The sequence below is a fragment of the Oreochromis niloticus genome, linkage group LG15, assembly GCF_001858045.2.
Source record: "Oreochromis niloticus isolate F11D_XX linkage group LG15, O_niloticus_UMD_NMBU, whole genome shotgun sequence".
NCBI lineage: Eukaryota > Metazoa > Chordata > Actinopteri > Cichliformes > Cichlidae > Oreochromis > Oreochromis niloticus.
The window spans coordinates 1222501-1241631 of NC_031980.2; the positions used below are offsets into that span (position 1 = coordinate 1222501).

Here is a 19131-nt window from a genome sequence, read left to right on the forward strand (position 1 = left end):
TGTGTGATTTAAGAAACTCTCCATGCACACCAATTCAACTTTAACTGGTCTTGCATTTTGAGAGAGGCGTTTAATGGTCACTTCATTTATGCAGACTATATAACATTTTTTTTTGTCTGTGTTTCATTTGGTTGCTTTAATGTGTGCAGTGCCTTAGCCTCACACTCCTTTGTTTGTCTCCAGCAGGGACGAAGGATCCATTCTTCAGCCTTTAGCAGCCTCTTGTGGTGTAACCCTCTTAGAGCTGGAAATGCTCTTCGTCTGGTGGATCCTGCTGTACTGCTGCCTCATCCTCAGAAGTCAGATGAACCTCTGAGTCTCACTGCAGCACAAGCTTCTTATTCCGACATGCTCATGAGCCCAGTTGCCACTAATGAGGCAAACAGGGACACATAAGGCTGAACTGACTCTTCATCTGTGACAGTTTCCTAAAGACAGCATTTAAGCAGATACACAGAATAATCTGATAAGACTCGGGGCCATAGTTTCAGATAAATCCTGTAATCCCCATTGTTACACAGACTTTCAGCTGCTTGGTCTTGCACCACACTTATTATCAGCAATGGTTTGGGGGCTTTTTTTTTTCTTTTGCTGAACGCATGTCCAAAAATTGATTTTCCTAGAAAAACGACTCCTTTTTGAAATTCACTTGACAAAATCGACCACAGGGTGGCACTGCAGCATCTCAGCGACCTTCTTATTTGACAAACTGTCTATACAGCATTCTGCTGCCTGCTGAGGATCCCATGTGACCTGCTGTTTAATTAGAAGCTGTATTGACAAGTGAAGATTAAGCTGATAATACTTAATGAGCACTTTGGCATTTCACAGACTCTCACTGTGTCACTTATGGCTTAGAGTGTGGACCGCTTTATTGTCTTCATCTCGGATGCTGCCTGAGTTAAAGCTTATTTTTACCACAGGCTTTCTCCGTGATATTTTTTGTGACCATCTAATATACAAACAATAAACCAGCTGCTCGATGTGTGTGCATGTGATCCACTCATAAACATAGAATAGATGTTGTCATTTTAAGCAGTTTAGACTATTAGGTAATGCCTTTTGGAATACCACAGTGACAATAGAGCGAAACAGAAGTATGCATTATTTGCGTAAGTGTTCAAAATCCACGTTGACGAGAAAGTGTATTAAGTTGGGGGTCGAATGAGTATTCTCTGTCCTCTCTGCCCCCCAAATACTCAGACATTCACTGCTGGTCAAATTCTAAGAATTTAAAAACACACTGCCATTGTTTGCTTAGAGCATTACCCCTGGGTCGAAAGCTCAGCCCTGGAGATCGATATACTTTCAACACCGCCACCCCCACACCGAGCCACGAGAACAACACTCCCCCAAAGCAAGGGGTTTCTTGGTCTTATGTACGGTCAAGCCAGGATAGCGAGAGTAGCAGCAATGATGTGTGCTGTGTGTAGTTTTATATGTATAACAGTGCTAGTGTTGCTAACGTGTCCCTCGGCGTATAGATCAGCTGTACCGAGGCCTGAAACTCTTGAGCGAAGGGAGAGAGAGGCCGATCAGCTGCAGCAGCTCGGTGCATCAGCCCTAAACACGGCCTCGGCCTTTGAACCGTATCGTGACCCGGCCAGCAGAACTGCTACTGAGCCTGACGTCCAGCAGCAGCATCAGCACAACATCTTGTTCTCACCCTCGTGCCTGGGGTCAGCTCTGGCTCAGCTGTGCCCAGTTTCTGGGTCTGATAGCCAGAGCCGGCCCTGGAGGCCCCGGGGATGGTGGCCAGAACACAGCCTGCAGGCCACCATATCTGCTCTCACAGATTTGCAATGCAGTCTCCTCTTCAGGAGGGAGGGAGCGGAGGTGGGCTTCAGAAGGCAACGTCTGGGGCCGGAGCCAGGACAGATGCTGGGATTGGTGGTGCCACAGCAGGAGTGGCAAATTGGAGCTCAGGCAGATGACGGTGCAAAAGAAAGAACTAGGGGTCAGTTAAGATTGCGTAGCAGCTACATGTTGATGGACGACCTACACTACACTATGAGAATTTGTTTTCCAGGTCTCATGAAACTGAGTCCTCTGTCTTCACTGTCAGCTCTGAGACTTGGAGGAAAGACCTGCAGGCCTCGGACAAACTTATACTTAACAATCATGTGTATTTCAAAGGTAGCTTATAATTATATAAGTTTCAAAGATTAGATTTGCATGTTTTTATACACGAATATGTGGTTAGAGTATAAGCCAAGTGTTGTTTTATAGGAATGAAACTTTATTATTATGTGTTGATCATGTCAGTAACAAACACATCAGGTATTCAGCCATTTGAAAACCCCCACACAGTGCTACGGGCTGAATGCTACGACCACTGTGGAAGTCGCCATGATGCTCAGAGATGACTCGTCACAGGCGATGATGCTGTATGACACTGTGTGATTAACCTGTTCAGAGCACCTGGCCTCACTGCTCCTGCTTCCCAAAGCAGACCTGCCTCTCTGACAGCTGTATGAGCTTCTGGCTCAAGCTGGGAATCCAACTGGTTAAACAAGAATAAAATTCAAACCACAGACTGTCAATCTACCAGCCATACATCGGGTTGTGATTGAGTCATTTTGCATCCCCGTTGGAACATCTCCCAACAGTGCTGAAATATTTTACTTAAAGGGGATGCAACATGGTGTATTTAAGTGATGAAGTGAACACAGAATCTAAAATATCCAAGTAGTAATTTAGGTACAGATTTATGATATCCTACTGCAGCTGAGTACAGAATTACGATCTTTGACTGCATTTGTGTCATTTTGCATCCTTTCTTCATATAGAGATTCAAAATATTCCAAGTTAACACAGCGTAGGAGGACTGTTTGTTACCCAAGGATATTTTTACTTCATGGCTCCATCTTTCTGAATATGAAAACATGCTTATTTTGTTTTATGGAATTTTATGTTTCCAGTTTAGTTTTGTGTATAAAACATAAACTGTAAAGCCATCTATTGGATATTGGGTATTTTCTTATTTTCTTCTTCTTCTTAATTAATTAAAAAATTCATAATCAGTAATTTCATAAATGAAAAACTATGTACAACAGTTCCAACCAGCAAAACATTAACAAGCTACTGGAGCAAAAAGCCAAAGAATGATTCAGGAATATTGATGCAATAATGTAGGCACTTTTATGTTTCATAATTTAGGTATTTTTCTGAATTAAAATAAAAGTAATTAGATTATTAGAGTATTTTCATAGTCTGATATTAATATACTTTCAATTAAGGGATCAGAGTACTTCCTCCAACACAGTTTGCAAAATAAAGGTTTTAAATCTAAAAATGTAAAAATGTGGACTCGTTCATCCAAGTACAGGTAACAGTATCCATACACAGAATCATGCCTGATAACCCGCTGTGTGAAATATAAATAAAGCAGAATGGAACGATTTATGAATCTTATTAACTTATATTTTATACACAATAGAATTTAGAAAACATATAAAATGTTAAGATGGAGAAAATGTACATTTTTTAAGAAAGAATAATATCTCATTTTTAACCTGATGGCAATAACTCGTCTTGTAAAAGTTGAGATCGGGACATTTTTACTGCTGTGCAACATCCCTTCTTCTTCTAACAACAGTCTGTAAACATCTGGGAACTGTGGAGAGCATCTGTTGGGAGAGGAATGTCTCTTTGTTGTTATTTTCAGGTGGTGAATCGTCTGGATTACAGGCAGGCCTGTCAACCATCGGATATGTTGCTCTAAAACCTGGAGAGTGTGGTGTCCATGTTTGCCGAAGAAGAATTTCAGATTTTGATTCGCCCGACCACAGAACAGTTTTCCATTTTGTCTCAGTCTGTTTTAAATAAGCTTTGGCCCAGAGAAGACATCATTGCTTCTTGATAATGTTCACATATGGCTTCTTCTTTGCATGATAGAGCCTTAACCTGCCACCGCGGACGCAATGGGGAACTGTGTTCACACACATGCGTTTATTTTTTTGCAGATTGGTGAACCTCTGCCTCAAAGATGCTCTTTTTATACCCAGTCGTCTTATTTTCCAGCCTTTTGTTAATCTCTCCCAACTTTCATCAGTTGTGTTGGTGCCATCAAATTAAAAACAGTCACTTTTCTTAAAGTGGTACACAAACTGGGATTGTGCGTTGTGTCCCAGTTGTTGTGGATAATCCTTAGAACACCTCTGAAACAATGAGGTGAAAACACTGTGAACACCACAACCACGTTATATGCATATTTATGCAAAGGTCAGCCCAAGTGTGACCCCGTTGTGCTATACATTCACTGATAAGTGTTTTCACTGACTCCTGAATCCACAGTCTGTGGAGCTGTGTCAGTCCAACTGCTTGCTGTTGTCAGGTATCGCGATGAATGACGTGGAGTAGTTTACTAGTCAGATATAATTACTGTCAGTGAGTGAAATGTCAGGTTGTAACAAGACTTCTCAGAGCAAACGCATTAACAGACTGGCTGTTGTTTTCACAGGCGGGCAGAAATCCTTTTCCCTAAGTTTCAACTCAGGAAATCCTACAATTTACAAAGTCTCCTGAGGAGTGCTGGGGTATCATCCATTTTCTCCCACTCAGCCAACTTCTCTGGAATATGGGAGGGAAAGATGCCGTCACTCCTCGAGGTTAAGAAAGAACCAAACAATGGAATACCATGAAGCTGCCAAACACACTGAAACACAACTATGTGCAAAGGATTTTTACTTTTCCCTTGTCTCCTTTACCTCATTCAGAGATCCACTTCTCTTTACTCTGTCCTCTAACTGCTCCTTTTTCCATGTCCTTACATTTAGACACCTCATGAGGTCACGCTGAAGGTGGAAGAGACTAAGGCAAAGGAAGGGGGGAGACCTGACACCATGCTCGACTTCTCTGTCCCCCCATGAATAACCTTTGGCAGCTCGTTCATGCTCATAATCTGTGACACTCTCACGGGGCTCATCCTGCTTATTGGAAGACTCGTGGATCCCACAGATGTCTCGACATGAGTGAACATCACACTCTTCTCTTTTTCTCGTGTTCACTGTTTTCACATAGAGAAGATGACAGTCCCGGTAGAACAGCATATCATTTCCTGGCAGGAAACAGGCGTTTACAGCAGTTTCACTGAAGTTGCAGAGGGAGTTTTGTTTTTCAAACATTACAGGGTGATTTATGGTTTATTTCTCCATTTTCATGAAATGATGAAAAGAGATTTAAATGGCAGCAATTTATCCCCGTGACTGAATCGCTGCTGTTCTTGCAAAAGTAAAACATAAAAACGCTTTTCTCTCATTACAAAAACGTTTTCTCTTTTTGTCATTTTTTCACTCTGAAAGCTATTTCCTCCTGTAACATCTCTTCATCATCTTAGGCAATTACTGGAAATTGTTTTGCAAGAGCGTATAGCGTCATTCGCCAACACCAGAAGAGAAATGCTCACGATGTTGTGTCACATTAGCACGCTGTAGTAAGGTCGAGCAGCTCTGTGACAGCAGCTCTACTTTTCACCTCACTCAGTCTTGTGTAGATATTGTGACGATCTTAAGCTCACTGAGGAGATGATGAATGGATAATAGTTTGATTAACAGGACAGCAGATCTATCACACGCAACACAAACGTCAGCCTATTAATCAAGAGGCTTACTCCCACTGACTGATGGAAACCACAGATCAAAGTGTTCCAAGGGTGTAATCTGGATAAAAATAATCCGGTTTTTCCTTCCATGGATCATATAATCCAGCTCACTTTTGTCCTGGTCCAGGAAGGAAGAGTTTCACTTAAATGGATGGCTTCATTGATATGTTTGTTCTATTTCTCTTTTTTGCATGCGCTACTCGGCTCTACCATTGCTTTGCACAAATATGTGCACATATTTAACGGCACCATCTGCCTTTTTTTGACCAATGGTGGGCCGCCTGAACCAAAAATACCAGGGCAGATCGGTGTCCCAGTCACGATGACAATGAAATGGTGATTCAGTGATAACAAATTAACAGTGATATACAAGGCTGTTTAATTTTAATGTTAATGGGGGCAATGCAGTTTATGGAGTTATGGAGAGTGCTGATCTACAATGAACTCCTAGCAACTCTACTCCTATTACTATCTTTGTATGTAGAATGACATTCTGGGCCAGACTGTTTATATATTTGAAAACTAATAAAAAACCCACAAATACACACAAACTCTCAAAACCTTGTTAGCGTTGCCATTGAGCAGGATTTTTATCAGTTCTCTTCAAGACTTGTTTGTATGAGGATCTCAGATGCTTAATTTTAGATGGTGAGCCCAGACTGTCAGACCAAAGGAAAGATGAGAAAATATCATTAAAAAACATAAATAACATGTGCAGCTGGAGTGGAGGTAATATGGCATGTAGTGCCAACAATTCAGCGTTAGCCCTGCGACAGACCGGTGACCCGTGCAGGGTCATTCCCCGCCTCTCGGCCTGTAACAGGCTCGAGCCCCCCGGTGACCCTACTTTTACACGTTAAATAAATTTGAGCTGTTAATGATTCCTAATGTAAATAAGAGTGGAAATTAATGTTGCAGAAAAACAGTTATTGTTTGATTCAGTGCACAGAGCAATAATAATACATACTAATTAATACTAATTCAAGTTAGTTATTTAAATGTGGAGCCCGCTCTAAGTGCTGCTACTTATTTCTAATGTGGTGGCTGCACATTAGAGCTCTGATACTTTTCCTTTTTTTGAACATTCAAGCATTAAAAGTCCCACAGCAGGTCACGGTTTCGCTCGTCAGCAGGTCGAAGTGAAATGACTTTTAGTGACTGAACAGGTGTTTGTGGTGTGTGTTCAACATAGCCAGGCTTTCTTTGAGCCCAGCACATTATTATGTGTTCTGGCAGCTGCATTTCCATCAATGTAAAATACAATTAGCATCTGATTAGGACCAAGTATAAATTTTTTTTTCACATTTTCTGCATCACTAAATGATTCAGTGTAAATTATAGCACCAATGCGACACGCTGTTTGTGCTGCTGGTCTTCATTTGTGCTTTAGCCAGGTGAAAAGAGAGTTACTCGGAAAACTCTGACTTTAAGCTTCACATAGCTTGATAAGCTACAGTATTAATAACAATAATAATAATAATACATTTTATTTAGAAACGCCTTTCAAAACACTCGAGGACACTTTACAAGATGAGCATAAAAACAGGAAATGAACACAATAATAAAACAAAGTTTAAGAGCATGGAGTAGTTATACAGGGAGTGCAGAATTATTAGGCAAGTTGTATTTTTGAGGAATAATTTTATTATTGAACAACAACCATGTTCTCAATGAACCCAAAAAACTCATTAATATCAAAGCTGAATGTTTTTGGAAGTAGTTTTTAGTTTGTTTTCAGTTTTAGCTATTTTAGGGGGATATCTGTGTGTGCAGGTGACTATTACTGTGCATAATTATTAGGCAACTTAACAAAAAACAAATATATACCCATTTCAATTATTTATTTTTACCAGTGAAACCAATATAACATCTCCACATTCACAAATATACATTTCTGACATTCAAAAACAAAACAAAAACAAATCAGCGACCAATATAGCCACCTTTCTTTGCAAGGACACTCAAAAGCCTGCCATCCATGGATTCTGTCAGTGTTTTGATCTGTTCACCATCAACATTGCATGCAGCAGCAACCACAGCCTCCCAGACACTGTTCAGAGAGGTGTACTGTTTTCCCTCCTTGTAAATCTCACATTTGATGATGGACCACAGGTTCTCAATGGGGTTCAGATCAGGTGAACAAGGAGGCCATGTCATTAGTTTTTCTTCTTTTATACCCTTTCTTGCCAGCCACGCTGTGGAGTACTTGGACGCGTGTGATGGAGCATTGTCCTGCATGAAAATCATGTTTTTCTTGAAGGATGCAGACTTCTTCCTGCACCACTGCTTGAAGAAGGTGTCTTCCAGAAACTGGCAGTAGGACTGGGAGTTGAGCTTGACTCCATCCTCAACCCGAAAAGGCCCCACAAGCTCATCTTTGATGATACCAGCCCAAACCAGTACTCCACCTCCACCTTGCTGGCGTCTGAGTGGGACTGGAGCTCTCTGCCCTTTACCAATCCAGCCACGGGCCCATCCATCTGGCCCATCAAGACTCACTCTCATTTCATCAGTCCATAAAACCTTAGAAAAATCAGTCTTGAGATATTTCTTGGCCCAGTCTTGACGTTTCAGCTTGTGTGTCTTGTTCAGTGGTGGTCGTCTTTCAGCCTTTCTTACCTTGGCCATGTCTCTGAGTATTGCACACCTTGTGCTTTTGGGCACTCCAGTGATGCTGCAGCTCTGAAATATGGCCAAACTGGTGGCAAGTGGCATCTTGGCAGCTGCACGCTTGACTTTTCTCAGTTCATGGGCAGTTATTTTGCGCCTTGGTTTTTCCACACGCTTCTTGCGACCCTGTTGACTATTTTGAATGAAACGCTTGATTGTTCGATGATCACGCTTCAGAAGCTTTGCAATTTTAAGACTGCTGCATCCCTCTGCAAGATATCTCACTATTTTTGACTTTTCTGAGCCTGTCAAGTCCTTCTTTTGACCCATTTTGCCAAAGGAAAGGAAGTTGCCTAATAATTATGCACACCTGATATAGGGTGTTGATGTCATTAGACCACACCCCTTCTCATTACAGAGATGCACATCACCTAATATGCTTAATTGGTAGTAGGCTTTCGAGCCTATACAGCTTGGAGTAAGACAACATGCATGAAGAGGATGATGTGGACAAAATACTCATTTGCCTAATAATTCTGCACTCCCTGTACAGAGTAGGCTCTGGTTCTTGAACAGGTGGGTTTTGAGGGTGGACTTAAAACGGGGGAAAGAACTGATGTTTCTGAGGTCAGGGGGTATTCCACAGCCGAGGGGCAGAGCGGCTAAAAGCCCCGCCCCCCATGGTAATAAGAAGAGGGGAAGGAACAGAAAGAAGAAGAGAAGAGGAGGATCTGAGGCACCGGGATGGGATGGAGATCTGTACCAAGTCAGAGAGATATGGTGGGCGGAGAGAATGAATAGCCTTAAATGTGTAGAGGAGTATTTTAAAATTAATGCGGAGTTGAACCCGGAGCCAGTGAAGCTGCTTCAGGATAGGGGTGATGTGGTGCGTAGAGGGAGTCTTAGTAATAATGCAGGCAGCAGAGTTCTGGACACGTTGGAGCATGTGGATGGACTTTTGTGGCAGGCCAGATAAGAGTGAGTTACAGTAGTCGATCCGAGAGGTAACGAGACCATGGATGAGGATAGCAGTGGCATGTGGAGTGAGGAAGGGGCGGAGGCGATTGATGTTACGGAGTTGAAGATAAGCTGAGCGAGTGACATTATTGATGTGAGAGTTAAAGGATAATGTACTGTCAAGAATGACGCCCGAACTTTTCACAGAGGGAGAGCTAGAAACCGACGCGTTATTGTTAGTAACAGAAAAAGTGTTAGTCCTGGATAGCAATGATTTGGAGCCGACCAGGAGAAGTTCTGTAGTACACACTAAACAAAAACAAACAAACAAACAAACATGCAAACAAACAAACATGCAAAGCGTAGCGAGAAACAGGAAGCTGTCAGCTCATGTAAAACACTGGTAGCACAAAATCCTGAAAAGGTAAGTTTGAACTTGTTAAACTGGAAGTGAACAAAGATAAAATCAAAGCTTCATAACTACTGATGTTACTGTGTTTGTCTCCGTTTTACCAAAGGACGCGCTCTGTGAGATTGTCAGCAAGGCTTGAGCTGACCTTATTGTCCTCCATTGCCAGTTAAATCTGTCATTCTTTGAAACCAGTTGAAGATTTGGCTTCATGTTTAAATGATTATTGCATCACACCCTTCTTTAGCTAAATGCTTTTCACGCCACCTTTGTCTGTGAAAAAGCTTCAGTGGTTTTTTCCCTTACTGTCCTCCATTATTTATTAACTTAATTTATCGATAGAAGAGACAAGAGTTCAAACTGATAATGTGTAAGAGCACCCGCTGCATGGCCACAAAACCAACTACCTCAAACTGTGTTACATGAAGACACATTTCAATGTGTTACTGCAATCATGCAGAGCTGTGCATTTTTTTTATATTAAAAAAGTCATTTAGCCTGCACCACATTTTTATGGAAGATGTGAGATCATAGAATTTAAATGACAAACTGACAACAGTTGGTCGTCTGCTGTCTAATCATAACTAACCGGCACATTCTAGATTTTTAAATCTACTTTGCTCAATTTATCATCAGTATTTATGCATGCTAAGAATACGTGTAAATGCAATTCATAGAACCTCCTTTTTTTAAATGTATTGTTTCCAAAATGCATTTTCATGAGAAAATTACGCACTAAGATAGAATTAACTCAACATTCACGTCTGATTTGTCAGATCTTCTCTGATGATTAATACCAGCACAAACTGAAAAGTAGAGACGCATTTACACTCATTTTTATCAGCTGTGTTGTATCACTGAAGATGGCCCAGCCTCTCAGCATGGGACAGAGCAGAGCGATCACTCTTGGATAATGTTTAACTGGACTGTAAACTGACTCTCGCTCTTGTATATAAAGAGGAAGTTTCTGAGCAACTGCCTGCAGCAGAGAGGACTTTAAAGGTAAGAACTTGCTTTTTCAGCCAACCACTGAATGGATTTCAGGAAACTTAAACATTATGTTTGGAAATGAAGTGCAGACAGTCCAGATCCTGCTGTCATTGTATCCTAATTCATTTCCCACTGTTATCCCTGAAAGTGTTATCTTTTTTTTTTTTCCATTTTAAATACTTGTTTTTCTCTTGACAGTGCTCTAAAGATGCGTGGTCTCTTTGCTAGTTGTGTGCTCGTTGCACTGCTCCTGGCCGTAGCCTTGGCCGACCACCACCACCACCACAGCTCTGCACACAGCAACGAGGAGCACGATAGCTGCCACAAGCTCTCTGCTCCTAATGCTGACTTTGCCGTTGTCCTCTACAAAAGTCTGAATGCCAAGACTGCTGCTGGAAACAACATCTTCTTTTCGCCACTGGGCATCTCCACTGCCCTGTCCCTGCTATCTACTGGGGCCCGTGGTGAAACCCACAGCCAGCTGTTCTCCAGCCTGGGCTATAGCACCTTAAACCAGACTCAGGTCAACGAAGCCTACAAGCATCTTTTTCACATGCTTGGAGAAAGCCAGGAGAACCAAAAGCTGGATGTTGGCAATGCTGCTGCAGTGCGCTCCGGCTTCAGTCCTCTGGACGAGTTCTTAAATGACATCAAGCAGTACTACTCTGGTGAAATCTTTCAAGTTGACTTTACCAAACCTGAAGAGGCTGCAGCTGAAATCAACAAACACATTGCCAGCAAAACCCATGACAAGATCAAAGACATGGTGAAGGACTTGGACCCTGAAATGGCCATGGTCCTTATCAACTACGTCTACTTCAGAGGTAAGACACATGCAGACAGAACAGACAGTGTCCGTCAGGTGTTCGTTCTCTGGTTCAAGGTTTTCACAGATAGAGAATAGCACAAATACACGAAACGAACAAGTCTGAAGGATGCAACATTTTCAAATAAGTACCCACTATCAATGTAGACTTAATGTGACCCATTACAGGACAGTGGGAGAAACCTTTCGACGGTAACATGACACACAAAGAGGAATTCCATGTGGACGGAAGCACCACAGTTGAGGTGGACATGATGAGGAGGACAGGACGCTATGACTTCTACAGAGACGACGGGAACCACGCCACCGTTTTGCTGCTGCCATACAAGGGCAACACCTCCATGATGATTGTTTTCCCCGATGAAGACAAAATGAATCAGGTGGAGGCTGCCATCAGCAAAGATCAACTCAGGCACTGGCACGATTCCTTCTTCAGGACGTAAGAGAGCACGTCATTAGTGGCTGTTTGTGGTTGTGTATATTTCTGGGATTCTTACACTGGTGTTTTTCTCTTGTATTTGTTTCTCAGTAACGTGAATCTTGGCATGCCAAAGTTTTCCATCTCTGCCAAAGCCTCCCTAGATGACACACTGAAAGAAAGTGGAATAACGGATGCTTTTGGAGACAAAGCTGATTTTTCTGGCATGTCTAATGAGGTCCCGCTCAAAGTCTCAAAGGTAGGATCACTGAATATGACTTCATTGTTTTGTCCACTTCATGGACTTTGTGCTCAAATGTGACATTGGCTCTTGTGTCCTGGTTCCTCCAACAGGTGTCTCACCAGGCGGTGCTAAGCGTGGATGAAACAGGAACGGAGGCTGCTGCTGCCACCACTGTCGAGATCATGCCAATGAGTCTGCCCCAAGCCATAACACTCAACAGACCCTTCCTGCTCTTCATCCTTGAGCATTCAACAAGGAGCATCCTCTTCATGGGCAAGATCAACAACCCCACAGCCTAAGGATGCCCTTAGAGAAGTGTGCGCTACATTTGTTCCATTTTCACACTGCAGCAGTAGCTCCGGGGCTTATCCTTAACTCGGGATCTTAAAATGTTGTGGAGGTGCTGCTGTATTAATAAGAACACTGGGGAAATGATGTTTAGCCAATAGTGTGATGAATAGGACAACACATCTGTCATCACATAACAGAAATGAATCTGTCTGTCAGCATCAAACATTTATTACCATTAATAAAAACTGGCTAGGGGCATAGATGTCTGAATATGTAGACACAGTTCATGAAAAAAAGAAACACAAGTCAAAGAAGCCTCTACTAACACAGCAGATCAGCTTTTGTGCGGCCGATTGTGTTTTGAATTTGGTTCAACATGAAGTGAAATAAAAACTTTCCATGAACACAGGCCATGTTATATTATTTCATTTTGTTTCAGTCCAGTGATCTTTGCAAATGATCATATATATATTATTCTATAATGAAGTCAGTGTCATTGCTGTAAGGCTCTGTTATTTACAGTTATGTTTAGGCAGAATTAAAAAATGTGATTTTTTGTGTTCTTTGAAATTCTCTCTGAGCTGCTGATGGAGCTCAAGAGACTTATTGCATTTCATCAGTCACCCGAGTATCCATAGAAGCTGCCGTTTTCATTTCGAACTTAAAGTTGAGCTTAATTGGGGGATTTTTTTTAGCAGTGACACCAACGCCTGGTGAGTCATCATCAAAGATCAGTTTGCGATCAAACCACAGCCACAGAGTCAGTCCTCATCCTCACCTGAACATGTTCAATAAGGCCAGGAAACCCGTTCACACCTGACACCAGCCTGTTCGCACACACCCACATGCCGACAGACTGCGGTTTCTAAATATTTATATATACACAGTTACTGATGAAAGAAAAAGAACATATTACTTTATTATTATTATTATTATTATTATTATTATTATTACATGATTTTATCAAAAAAGATTTATCTTATTTACAGTTAAATCTAAATCTAACTCTCCAAAATAAAAAACAGTCTACTATATCATATGAAATATTGCATAAACATCAAGTGTTGAGGAAACAAAGTTGTCATGTTGCCTGGCAACCACCTAGCAACAGGCTAAAATCACCCATTTGTAACGTTTGTAAAGTTTATGACATCTGTATCATTTTAGGATTGCAACACACACACACACACACACACACACACTCCTTAAATTCCTTAAATTAATTATCATATATTATGACGTCAACATGGACACATCTACAAAAACATGTATATAGTACAGCAGGACCTGAGCACTGCAGGAGACCCACAAAAATATACCCACAGATATTCTGGGGGGCAGGCGCTGAAGTCAAAAAATTCTGTGTATAAGTATATATAAAGTATGTATAAGTAATTTTGCCTAGGACAACATCAGTTCATTGGTAAGTTGCATCCTTTATGAACAACTACAGCAGCATTGCTTGTATTCTTTTCACCTTTGCATATCTTTGATTCTGTCGGGCCTGTACTGATAAAACTGGGATCTTTAATCGGTCGGGGAGGGGATTAAGTTTGCTCAATGACACAACGAACCAGTCAAATAACAAATAACAGAACAAAGTTAGTTTTAAATAAGCATGATAAGTTGACTATGACCAGTCATCTGAACTCTTGCATTAATACTTGCCTAATACATTATTATCCAGCTGACAAAACGGATGATAATAGTGTGTGCGCTGTTTATGTTTTATGTTTGCGTGATTCTGATTGTTTGTTTTTTTGTTTTTACCAAAAAGACCCTGACCCACCCAGAGTTATTTCCATGTCCTGTTGAGCAGGTTAGGTTGTATAAACAAAGTCAGTAGAATCGATCCAGAAGAGAGAAGGCTGATTTTTATTAATCTGTAAGCTGTCAGCTGATTGCCTTTAAGCTTGCTTAAATATAACAAGAGTTTCTGGAAACGTCACTACAGAAGACGTTAGTGGTAAGCATCAGTCTCTATTAGTTCTACGTTTTAAGTACTTAAATGTAAGAAGTAAATGACAGTTAAGAGATTTAAAGATGATTTTTAGGATGTAATCACGTGGTTTTAACAGATATGTCATTACTTAGCATTCATTGTCTGCTTCCTTCGTTGGTTTCATCGGTTTTATTGTATACAATGTTACAACACAGCTGAACTACTGGTTACTACTTTACCAGTGTATAAAAAAATCGCTGCAAGTGTGAAGTGCCTTTACCTTTAAATATCTATTTCTATTCTGTCAATAACAGACATATAACTTTATTATTTTAGTGACGCTCATTACTCAATTCACAGTTGTACATCTGCTGCGGAAGAGACACTTTCAAATCCCTCAAATATCTTTTAGAGCTAAATCTCTATTATAATACCTGCTGTGGTGACCTACACTCACTGGGTGTTTTTGAACAGTCATCTAATGGCCAGTAACTCAACTACTTACAGGTGCTGTATTACTGGCAATCAGACCGTTTAGTTGAGTTGTCTGCCTGACAGTCCAGGTAACTTCTTGGGTTTAAAATCCAGCCTTTGTTGTTTGCATAGAGTGACTTCTCAGCTGGTAGCTTTGGGATCTGTTGTAAGCAGCTTTGCAGAAACATGCTGTTATAACAGATGCTCATGAAAATTCTACTTTTTTCATCTGATGAACTTGTCAGTAGTGGTTTTGATTACAGCTCAGTAATAATGTGGCAATAGTGCGGTAAGGTGGAAACAAGAAAGTATTGATGTAGAAATATTGGTAGTAAAGTTATTACTACGAAATTACAATGTAAAATCCAGGTAACTACCAAATAATATATATTATCAGCAGTGGTTTTAGCTTAGTAATATTACACTGAAGTGCATGTAATGGGATAGTAAGGGGCCAGAAATGTGGAAACAAACATATGCCAAATATATGAGTCAAAACTCTTATATGTACCAATATACTGATAACAATATAATAACCTACTAGGAATAAAATAGTAATATTTGTGGATCACAAACGATGACTTGATTGTGACCTCATAAAAATAAGTAAATAAGTAATGTAATAAGTAATATCAGCATTCTTCTTACTTTTAATGCCATATCCTGAAACTGTATCTCACTGTACAACTGTATAGTGACAATAAAGGTAATAAAGGTATTCTATTCTATTCTAGAATAGAATGCCCCTGTACAGGTGGTAGATGAAAGCTTTAATTAGATGACTTCTTTTTACCAAAGGTTGAGGAATTATGATTTACAGTACAAATAGATGCTTCCTGTAATGAAAAACTTTAACTGGAACTCATTTTGTATTATTTCTTTGATTTCCAATCCACAGACTCTAAATATGCATTTCTGTAGCTGTGCACTCATTGCACTGTTGCTCGCTGTAGCCTCGGCAGACCACCATCTCCACCATAACCGTGGTTCTGAAGACCATATGAGCTGCCACAAGCTCTCTGCTCCTAATGCCGCCTTTGCCTTTGCCTTCTACAAACGTCTGAATGCGAGGACTGCTGCTGGAAACAACATTTTCTTCTCACCACTGGGCATCTCCACTGCCCTGTCCGTACTGTCTACTGGGGCCTGTGGTGAAACCCACAGCCAGCTGTTCTCCAGCCTGGGCTACAGCACCTTAAACCAGACTCAGGTCAATGAAGCCTACCAACATCTTTTCCACATGCTTGGAGAAAGCCAGGAGAACCAAAAGCTGGATGTTGGCAATACTGTTGCAGTGCACTCTGGTTTCAGTCCTCTGGAGAGGTTTCTGAATGATGTCAAGCAGCATTACTCTGGTGAAGTCTTGCAAATCAACTTTACTAACCCTGCTGAGGCTGCAGGTAAAATCAACAGACACATTGCCAATAAAACACAGGACAAGATCAAAGATATGGTGAACGATGTTGACCGTGAAACGATGATGATGCTCATTAACTATGTCTATTTTAAAGGTAAGAAGCCTGATCAAGTCTATTGTTAGGCTACACTAGACAAACACGGCTAAGACACACATCACATATAAAACAAAGTCAGCTTTAGATGATGACTGTAGAACAAGTGGTAATAATTTTATGCTGACACATCCCAATGTTGTCATCACCACTCTCCACTGTGTCGTGCAGGATACTGGGAGGACCCATTTGATAGAAAATGGACACGTAAGGACAACTTCCACGTTGACGGCAGTACCAAAGTTCAGGTTGACATGATGATGAGGACGGGTTACTATGAGATCTATGAGGATGCAGTTAACCACGCTAGCATCATCATGCTGCCATACAAGAGTAACACCTCTATGATGATTGTCCTTCCTGATAAAGGCTGGATGAAGACTGTGGAGAGAAACATGAACATGGACCACATAAGAAAGTGGCAAAACTCAGCATCTATGATGTAAGACTTATTGCATTATGTCTGAATATTCCTGCTTGCTAGTAGATGGAGACTGTTGTCAAAATGACCTATTGCTGTGTTTCATATCACTCCTGTTATTAACTTTGAGTGCCCAAGTACATTTACATTGATACGTACTGTAGAGCTATATGAAATGCATTACAAGCGTATGATGTATTCATATAGTCTTTAAATCATTTTTGACCAGAATATGTTCTTCAATGTGCTCATTCAACAGATATGTAGGGATGCTTTTGGGCTTTCCACAATGTCCACAAATATGAGAAGCGTTCTGTATCATAGTGATGCAGAAAAACTAGTTAATGCACTTATTACTTCCAGGCTGGATCGCTGTAATTCCTTATTATCAGGTTATCCTAAAAGCCTTTCATTTCATCCAAAATGCTGCCACGAGAGTACTGACAGAGACGGGAAGAAGCAACATATTTCTCCTCACATGTGCTTCCAGGCGTATTTAAAAGTAGAACCTTCAGCTTTCAGGTTCCTCTTCTGTGGAATCAGCTTCCAGTTTGGATTTGGATTTAAGATTAGGCTAAAAACTTACCTTTTTGATAAAGCTAATAATAATAAGAAGGTAAGAAGTATGTAATCAGTTCCATTTGTTTGCCTGTCTGTCTGTTTGTTGGCAGGTAGCATTCACAGTTTTTAGATTTTGTGTGATGGTAGATAATAGCAGCTCAAACACATTGAATTTTGGATCAAATTGGGTCAAGGTCACATCAAATGTAAAAATCTTTAGGAGGATTTGAACTCTCTGATTACTCTTGTTAGGGTTAGATTAGGCGACCCTAAACACTTCCATTTACCCTGCAGTAGAAGCAGGATGCTTAGGGCTTCGAGTGCATCTTTACTCACCTCTTTTTTGTTTTGTAGACAGAAGACGGGATTGCCCAGGGGCACTTGTGGGGTATACTGTGGGAGTACAGGGTTCTGGGTCAACTGCTGCTACCCATCAGGTTCTTGTTTACCCAAAGTGTCCATGGCCTTGAAATAAAGTCAGGTTATCTTCTGTTGGTGTTGGAGTCTACCAGAGTTGCCTCTTGTGACTGATCATGTTTTTGATTTTCATGGACAGGATCTCAGGGTGTAGCCAGGGTGAAGAGGGCGTCTACTTTGGGAAGCTCAGAATAGTATTCCTAACTGTTGCAGATAATGTGGTGCTGTTGGCTTCATCAGAGCACGTCTTTCCAAATAAAATGGAGTGGCTGGTAGCTTAGTGAGAACTAGATAAAATAAGAGTCAGAACCTCTCTTTGCAGGAAACGGAGGAGTTCTCCCTGTTGGAATCTTATTGTGAGTGATGCAAAGTTGAAGTGGCAGTTTTGCGTGGTGTCAGCAGTAATGTGGACATTGTAGTGGTGAAGAGTTATGATCCTGATCCAGTTAGTAAAAGAGGAACAACCTGTAATTTAACAGTCCGTTTCTCTATTTCTCAGGTATATAGATCTTTGGATGCCAAAATTTTCTATAACCGCTGATGCCTCGTTGAAGAACATATTGCAGGAAATGGGCGTAACCAGTGCCTTTGAGAACCATGCCGATTTCTCTGGTCTGTCCAATGACAGTCAGCTCAAAGTCTCGAAGGTGGGCAAACATTTCTCTTTTTGGTTCTGATTCTGAGACACTTAAAGACTCATTACAGAGTAAGAAATTAGCATCTGACTGTCTCCTTTCTTTTTCACCCACAGGCATCTCACAAGGCCACGCTTAGTGTCACTGAGATGGGAACAGAGGCAGCAGCCGTCAGCATCTTTGAATTAATCCTAATGATGAAGCCACCAACAATCAAAATTGACAGGCCGTTCTTGGTTTTCATTTTAGAAAACTCCACTAAAAGCATCCTCTTCATGGGAAAGATCAACAATCCATCAGCTTCATAATTGCACATACTTGTGTGATGATATTATGATCACAGTTGTCATAATAAAGATCCTGTCATGATTAAAAATACTGACTTTATTTATGAGGTTATCTGTCTGCACACATTGATTTTCTGGTCTACAAAAACTACATTAGTGACAGTTTTTTCAGGTAAATAGCAAGTTTGGAAACATTATGTCAAATATTTGATTTCTATTTGCTCGTATAGAAAACGATTCCGCGCGTATATAAAACAGGTCCGCGGCTCCGAACCGTAGTAAAGGGACCTCTGGCTAATACGTCGGGCTCTTAGCTGAAAACTAGCTTTACTTTGTTGTCTGGGTCAACTTTGCTAGCGAGAGACAGAGAGAGGCGTTGAAAGGCTGCTCCAACGGAACTTATTGTTTCGGAGGAAAACACGAACACAGTGTACAGTCGAGTCTTAATAGCTTACTTACAACTGGGCTCGTCCGGCACTCTTCTTGGCTGCAGTGGTTATTATTATATTTACATGCTTCCAGCTCCCGTTTCTGCT

General features: G+C 41.0%; 3 protein-coding genes across 6 annotated transcripts in view; all 3 read left to right on the forward strand.

Moving 5' to 3' along the window:
- LOC102083004 (EH domain-binding protein 1) overlaps positions 1–2640 on the forward strand; it is a 12783-nt gene extending 10143 nt beyond the window's left edge. For 2 of the 3 annotated variants that reach the window (XM_005449827.2, XM_019353499.2), the window contains one exon: positions 184–2640. In XM_005449827.2, the coding sequence (XP_005449884.1) occupies positions 184–316 (133 nt within the window). In that variant the 3' untranslated portion in view covers positions 317–2640. The remainder of the gene's footprint in view (positions 1–183) is intronic. The other variant, XM_019353500.2, reaches the window with a different exon arrangement.
- An 8084-nt stretch (positions 2641–10724) lies between these two features.
- LOC100706723 (alpha-1-antitrypsin homolog) lies at positions 10725–12756 on the forward strand. Its single transcript, XM_019353552.2, has 4 exons — positions 10725–11392; positions 11563–11833; positions 11924–12071; positions 12167–12756. The coding sequence occupies exons 1-4, from the start codon at positions 10777–10779 to the stop codon at positions 12353–12355; spliced, it is 1224 nt and encodes a 407-aa protein (XP_019209097.1). The 5' UTR covers positions 10725–10776; the 3' UTR covers positions 12356–12756.
- A 1313-nt stretch (positions 12757–14069) lies between these two features.
- On the forward strand, positions 14070–18695 carry LOC106097902 (alpha-1-antitrypsin homolog). 2 transcript variants are annotated; one of them, XM_025899227.1, is made up of 6 exons: positions 14070–14313; positions 14797–14852; positions 15662–16274; positions 16446–16716; positions 18173–18320; positions 18425–18695. In XM_025899227.1, exons 3-6 carry the CDS (start codon positions 15671–15673, stop codon positions 18614–18616), a joined length of 1215 nt encoding a protein of 404 aa, XP_025755012.1. In that variant the 5' UTR covers positions 14070–14313; positions 14797–14852; positions 15662–15670; the 3' UTR covers positions 18617–18695. The 2 variants fall into 2 exon arrangements, with proteins under 2 accessions (XP_025755012.1, XP_013124227.1); XM_013268773.3 differs by lacking the exon at positions 14797–14852 and having other exon boundaries at positions 14073–14313.
- The last annotated feature ends 436 nt before the right edge of the window (positions 18696–19131 follow it).

Excerpts from the sequence above, each read along its gene's own strand:
- LOC100706723 (XM_019353552.2), top strand. The coding sequence starts at position 10,777 with ATGCGTGGTCTCTTTGCTAGTTGTGTGCTCGTTGCACTGCTCCTGGCC. Across the intron at positions 11,834-11,923 it reads CACGATTCCTTCTTCAGGAC|TAACGTGAATCTTGGCATGC; the intron begins GTAAGAGAGCAC and ends TTTGTTTCTCAG. Across the intron at positions 12,072-12,166 it reads TCCCGCTCAAAGTCTCAAAG|GTGTCTCACCAGGCGGTGCT; the intron begins GTAGGATCACTG and ends TTCCTCCAACAG.
- LOC106097902 (XM_025899227.1), top strand. The coding sequence starts at position 15,671 with ATGCATTTCTGTAGCTGTGCACTCATTGCACTGTTGCTCGCTGTAGCC. Across the intron at positions 16,275-16,445 it reads TAACTATGTCTATTTTAAAG|GATACTGGGAGGACCCATTT; the intron begins GTAAGAAGCCTG and ends TGTGTCGTGCAG. Across the intron at positions 18,321-18,424 it reads GTCAGCTCAAAGTCTCGAAG|GCATCTCACAAGGCCACGCT; the intron begins GTGGGCAAACAT and ends TTTCACCCACAG.